General features: G+C 40.6%; 1 protein-coding gene across 4 annotated transcripts in view; it reads right to left on the bottom strand.

The window, feature by feature from the left end:
- Positions 1–1337: 1337 nt before the first annotated feature.
- The window catches only part of mctp2b (multiple C2 domains, transmembrane 2b), a 38446-nt gene continuing 32647 nt past the window's right edge, over positions 1338–7136 (bottom strand). For all 4 annotated transcript variants that reach the window (XM_076739432.1, XM_076739355.1, XM_076739510.1 and 1 more), the window contains 5 exons: positions 6250–6291; positions 4321–4430; positions 3922–4031; positions 3326–3423; positions 1338–2374 (listed from right to left, as the gene is read on the bottom strand). In XM_076739432.1, the coding sequence (XP_076595547.1) occupies positions 2327–2374; positions 3326–3423; positions 3922–4031; positions 4321–4430; positions 6250–6291 (408 nt within the window). In that variant the 3' untranslated portion in view covers positions 1338–2326. The remainder of the gene's footprint in view (positions 2375–3325; positions 3424–3921; positions 4032–4320; positions 4431–6249; positions 6292–7136) is intronic.

The following is a 7136-nucleotide window of genomic DNA, read 5'->3' as shown; positions in this document are numbered from 1 at the left end:
ATAAAACACTATGTTGCCTATTAGACCCCTCCATCCCATCTCCACACACACACACAAGCACACACGGTCCACGCTGGATGTAGTTATTAACGTGTTAATAAGGACTGTTGATGGATAATAATGGACATTCACACCCTCTTCAGAGAGTTATATGCAGTGCCTCTGTCTGTGCGCACACACACACTCACACTCAGACACAGCTGAACATTCTCAGGTCCATCAGATATTGAGTTATAACAAGTCTTTTGAGACCAATTGGCCTCTGTATTTGGGGCTCATCAGAATGCATGTGCCACATCACATTAGTCCCCACGTGTGAAGCATGATTTTACTTGGTAATTTTGAAGCGTCTCGCTGCCTATACATATTCATGTTGAACCTATAAGTGTCAAAATTGAGATGTCCTTCTAGTGTCCTTGACAGCGGGTTATTAATATTGATACCTAAGTCAACATTGTAACTAGATGAAGAGATATACAGGTCATCGTCTGCCACATTCTCCATATCCTCTGTCCTCATGACGATTGGACAAATCATCAAATTATTTTCTATAGTGTAGCATCGTGTAGCAGGATATTATGCGTATACCGCACTGAGCCGTGCAAAAAGGATATTTAGTTGATTTCTCCAGGGGAGGTGTTATTTGAAGTATTTCTCAAACAATCCAGTGTGTACACATCAAATTTACTCAAAATGCTGACATCTTTAGTATCTAATCAGTTCAATCAGCAAATACTTTCAGGTGCAATACATTTGCATCGCATTTGATACAGAAATTATGGGATTCTTATTGCATTTCATGAGAGCAGTTTTCCTCTAATTTTACTCGTTTCTCATTTAAGAGGCTGCTGACTGTGAGCCCACGCGCTCTGACTTAAAAGCCATAAATCCCAAGGTATTACTCTGAACGCCAACATCTTAACTACTTCAATTCTCCAATCCCTAAATCGGTGCGGCTGTTGTTGCTTGTGGCTGGTTTTAAAATCCTGCTCCTGAGCGATGTGCAGCCCGGTACCGGAGGTTTGTCTGGCTGCTGTGCTTGATAGGATGCTGGCTGCAGGCATCTCGTCACAGCAGCTGAGAGGAGGTCGCCGAGGTTCTCCTGCTCGTGGCGACGCCCAAGGGCCATCAACACAGTGGGGAGCCCGGGTGCCAGCGAGGTCTCGCACAGCCTCGCCTCGCTTCATGAAAGCCTAATGAAGAGAGGGGGCTCAGAAACCGTGCTGTTAGACGCCCACAATCCTGCAGCACAGGAGCACGGAGAGGATGAATATGGCGTGCAGGGGAATTCAAGGAGACACAGCACAGAGCTGAGACAGAGAGGCAGAACATACAACTGAGACTGTGTGCATTTATTGCTGATAGAAATGAGAGACACCAAGTCTTCATCTGTGATTGCCATTAATAAATAAAGTTATGAGTACAGGTCTGGCCCCATTCCACTCAATGGCAATATACAACACAGTGCAATGCATCCTCCCTCTATGTATAAAGAATGAAAATAAAATCTAAAATTTAGGCACTTATCTTTGCATGTAAAATTAATCCATATTGTCATATTGTTGTACAATTAATGAGTCAATACTTTATGCATGTAGCTCTTTATCATTCAAAAGATAAATGTAAGAAAAAAAAGGAATACCATGCACAACATTTACTTTGATTTTTTTGATATGTTGCTGTATATGGACATATTAAAGGCTCAATCTGGAACAGCAATTGTTACCTGACATTTACCATTAATATTTAAAACAACAACCTTGTACATAAAAATAGAACCATTTTCTACAAAAACACCTTATGGCAAGTGGTACTTTTTTAAAGTTAGCCATTTTTTTCAAATGGTGGATAATCCATTTTTCAATTAAAGTCTTCACATCTGTCCATGTAAATTATGTAAAAATATACACATAAATACCAAACATATGTCTACATTCAGTAAAATACAAAATAATTTTTCAGCTGACACAATCTGGGGCCAAGAATATAAAATAAAGCAGCTTCTAATTGATTATCTTAAAGAATAAACTGTACATACGATAAAACACCTACAATCTTCGGAAAAAATATTATAAAATTAGTTTTAAAAAAGTGATAAAGTAATCTTTGCAGGGTCCTCAGTATGGACTTCTTTGGCTGAAAGGTCTTTAGGTGCTGGTTGAATTGAAGGGTGCTGAGCTGTGTACCGACACAGCCAATTCAAACCTACCACACACACCAAAACGGACAAAAAGTGAGACTCTGTAGATCATCCGGAAACAGTTTTTAGGAAGGAAGTCTTCAAACAGCAGCATCAGGTCCCGTTTACAGACCGTCCTCCTACATTCTACGAGGTTTTCTTCTTCCTGCTGCCTTTTATCTCACTGTACTGAACCTGCATGAAGTAAGAACCAGCTATTAGTCCTTTTACCACTGATGCGTCACTTTTTGTTCATCGTGTCGTGGTTTGATTCAATCACCATTGAAAATCAAGTAACACTGAGGTGTGTGTGTGTGTGTGACGAAGTCCTGCCATCACCGAGCAGGATGACCATAGTCGTGGCATAGACAGAACAACAGTGGTCAGCGGAGAAACCACAGAGAGTCACTGCTACTAACCCCAGAGGCCCAAGGGCATCGAAGAAGGAGAGGGAGGAGGCAAATGGGGTCAAACAGCTTAAAGAGAAAAGGGCAGAGACAGAGGGTGAGGAGGAGAGACGAGTTCGGGTGAGAGAGAAGACAGGGAATAAAGGAAGAAGAGAGGTCAGCACAGCATAGCACACATACAGGAGGAGAGACAGGGAAAAAAGAAAAGGCAAACACTTCTTGAGAACAGTCCACACTTAAAAACGTCTGTTTGGTGTCTGGCTTCTGGACATGAGGGAGCCATTTTGGACCATCACTGCAAAATCCTGCAACTTTGGTGATGATTTTTGTTGGAAAAAGTGTGCTTATTTTTACTATTATTAAATGATGTAAAACATTCTCCACAACCAGCTGAATTTACTAACTTATTTTGGTTGATGTGAGCTGGAGGAGCTGCAGCGCGCTGACTGATATTTTGCTCTGCTGAGGCTGGTGAGTTCATACAGGAGACACCAGCAGCAGCGTCTCCTGTCTCAGCCTGGGAACAGCCTGCGCCGCAAAGCTGCTAAGCAGCAGACCTCCACCAGGGATGTATCATGACCAAAACACAACAGAAATTATACTGGGCTACATAATTATACAGATGAAGCTAATTATACAGACAAGAGTGATGAATGCCTGGGAGTTGTTTTAGTGAAATGCAAAGCTAGCGGGCTCTGGGATTTTGAGCTTCCTGGCCGGCTGATCCAGCGGGGCTTACCTTCTGCACATCTGAAGGCACCCTCGTCAGGAAATCAAGCACTTCATTGTTGTCAATGCTGTACGGGTTCCGTAATTTCTTGGTGAATTTATTGATACCTAAAACAGAAATTCACACCAACATATCATTAACAGTAGTCTCTTGTGGCTGCGCTCTTTGTTTCCACACAAACAAATACCTGCAGAGGAGACACATGCTGTCCAAGCAATATTGCTTGGAATACTACATTATGTACAGTATAATTGTTTTACTTTCACTTTTTAGGCTTGCAACATTTTACACTCTGGTCATTCAGACACTAATCTTACTATATTCTTGCTTTTAACAATACGATATGCTTCAATTCATACATCACTAATATTATAAGCAGCTGATGTTGATAGATAAAGCGAAGGAAGTCACAGCGGCCACAAAATATGGGAGCAAATACTCCTGTGACCTTGTAAATCGCATGGATAACAGAAAGACGCTCGGGAAGGAAATAAAAATAGAATAGACTGTGGGCAGGGATTTTAGGGGGTGATGAGGCACTAAAGCTAAAATGGAGGCAGACAAACACAAAACAGACGACATGATAAACAGTGTTTCAGACTCACCCCATATTAAGACTATGTAGCGTAAAGGAATGTAGTATGTAATGATTGTTGCGATGGCAAAGACCAGGAAAGCCAGGCTGGACAGGAACGGCACCGACCAGTTGAAAGTGCTGACAAATTCACATCATAAACATCAGGAAGTGAGTGTCGAGGAACTCATGCTGCAGAGTCATTTAGTCAATTTACACAAAATACAGCAGTAAAATGTCACTGTGGCCACTGAGTTTCTTCTTTTGCACTGGATCATTACAAGAAAACAATTAAAATAATATGTTAAAATATTCAAGACATTGTAATTAATAACATATAATAACAATCTTCCATAAACACTGAGATTTTTAATGTTTAAATATTAAACTGTAGAGAGCTGTAATTTCACGCTGGATGTTTAATTCTTACTTTTTAATCCTCTCCCCCACACAGGCGATCTCGTCCAGCAGGTTTTGAAGGGTGATGATGGTGTCTTGGACCATGTGGATTTTCTCCATCAGCCCTTTTCTCTCTGACTCCTACAGCAGAACACACGAGAGGGAAAGAAGGACGCGTTTGCTTGTTTGTTATTTTGGCATGTGTTGGTAAGGAATTTCATTTGAGGAGAAAAAAGATCATTTTCAGCAGCTAATTGTATTAGAATTGCCACAATAGTGCACATTTAAGAAATAAAAGACCGTGTCTTCATGAATCTAATAAAAGGCTTGTGCTGGATGGAAACGATCCTTGCTGTAACGATTAGTGACAGACTGTCAGACATGCAGCCCATTAACTTATTCTTAAACTATCAGTACCAAATAATACAGATTAAATACATGTTTGAAAAGGAGGTGAAACAAGCACAAACCATTACAGAAATTCTTAAAAAAAAAACCCAAACAAATTTGTACGAGTTTTACTTTAATTTAACTGTATTTGTTTCATAAAGATGTTTCTGGTCACAGTTTATTGTGCTTTATGTCTGTGCTGTCATGCAGCTGTGTGCTAGTCATTTTACATAACCACTGAAAAAGAGTATATCCAATCACAAAATACTTCCTGCTTAAGGAAAGGTTCAATAGAAATGTAAAAAGAATCATTCATTACACTGATTAATTAAAACAAACAGACGTAGATGACTGTTCTAAACTAGATGGAATCTGAATATCAAAAATATTTGGTATTTAGTTTGGTTGTACTCTAAATAACCTAAAATAAAAAAGAGATATTCCAAGACATTCTCAAGGTCACAGGTTTGATTCATACAAGACTTTATAATAATGACTCTGAGTGTCTCTGAGAAAAGCAGCAGGCAGATTCTTTAAGAGCAAGTTTAAAAATGGCTTTTAGAAGTAAAGGCTCTTCATAAAGGGACTGGACTTCACATTATGAACGAGATGAGGTACTGTTCTCAGGCTAGTCCAGATCCCTGGAGGGACGGATAGCTTTAAAGTAAACAGAGTAAATCTCTGGAGTGAGAGCCAGACTTCAGACAGACTCAACCACGTCCACATCAAACACGGGGAGACCGGGGTCTGGGAGGACGGTCGGTGGCATGGCAGCCGTGGTAACTGGGGGACTGTGGACTGGCCAAAGACATGGTCTTTGTCACTTTGTGATCTCTATGATGTACGGTGGTTTGCTTCTGCTCGGAAGCGCTGTGAGTGACTGCTGGCTCAACGCCATCCAGACACTGGGGGCTAGCCTGGGAAAAGAGCTGTAGAGGGGATCAAACCTGGGATATTCCAGATGCACAGTGACTACCAGTCCCAAAAACCACATGTAAGACAATTTACGTTGTCCTCAGGCAAATATCCATTATGCACTAAAGCACTTCAGCCATTTCAGGGTCATGTTCCCACTTGGGGCCAGTATGAAAAGTACTTTACACCAGGCCAACGCAGGCCATTCAAAGAGTCTACAATAAACTGCTGTCACTCTGAAGAAATATTTCATTGCCTAAAAGCATTGTAACACTTTCAACACAAACTTTCAAAATGAGCTTTGAAAAAGCATGTCTAAGTGCTGTCATTAGTTCCATATTGATGGTATTGTATGGTGTGTTAAGCTCAGGGACTTTCCCAAATGCAGCAGAACCTTTTCCCCCGCCCCTCTATTAGCATATGAATGTGTTGTGACATGTGGAAACGGGTTGGTGAGGTCTTTATTAAGCCCAAATGTCTTTTAGTAACCACAAGTTTACAAAAAAATACAACTAGCGGTTGGCAGGAATCAAAATGAATAAAAAGCTTAACAACATAAATCATAGATCACCTTTGTCAACATGTAAGAATGAAGCTAACATCTTTTCTATTCATCAGCACATAGAAATACACACGCTCCACCACAGGTACATACCTTCTCATCATCCTCATCCTCATCCCCCAAATCCATATTATCCTGAAACAAAAAAAAAAAAAAAAAGAGCGGTATTATTGACATGAGATTGTACTGATTCCAAGAGTTTCTACATTATAAACGTTGTCTCATTGGGGTCGCCATCTGACAAAGTGCAGGGATCTGCGGTGATCCTGAGGTCAGCCTCCAGAAGCACTCAGCGCTGCAGGACAGATGACTGACAGGCCATGTTGGCTTTTTCATCATGAGCCAAGGCTACTGAAGGTCTACATCTGGATACGTTAAAGCATCAGTAATGAGTATTTTTCTACAGTCAGTCACAAGATTACTTGTATGTGAAAGGAGTGACGGACTCTCCTGACTCTGCAGCTCCCCTCAGCTCTGCTGAGCGTTTACAAAACTTTACTGTTCTGGTTCTTTCGCTGCTCTCTTAGCATTGTTTTAGGATGCAGCAGGCAGCTGTTTTCAGCAAAAGGACTCAAAGACAACGTTGGCAAATAGCTGGTGAACATAGTATATCATTTACTAGTTTTTTCAGTTGGCTGACACCAAAAAGAGCTAAAGGAGAGTGAACATTCAATTCATGTTCAACAAGTTTGCCATTTCAACTTAAAAGGTGATGATCTGTCAAAGTTGTCTTCTCTGCTTGTTTCTGCTGCCCCCACATAGCTGAAAATCAGTTCTTGTTGGTTCAAAAATGAATTGTGATGTGGCAATAATCTGTTCTCATGTGCCTGTTATTGCACTATGCAATTAAAATTAAAATTAAAATTAAAATTAAAATTCTATACGTCATATGAGAGATTTTTATAAAATGTTTTGTTTTGTCTGGTTTGAAGAGGGTGGGGCTCACAGGGGGAAAGCTGTATTCTCCTGTCTGTGTCACA

The sequence above is a fragment of the Chaetodon auriga genome, chromosome 1, assembly GCF_051107435.1.
Source record: "Chaetodon auriga isolate fChaAug3 chromosome 1, fChaAug3.hap1, whole genome shotgun sequence".
In the NCBI taxonomy this organism is placed as follows: domain Eukaryota; kingdom Metazoa; phylum Chordata; class Actinopteri; order Chaetodontiformes; family Chaetodontidae; genus Chaetodon; species Chaetodon auriga.
This window is presented reverse-complemented; position numbering and strand designations above follow the sequence as displayed.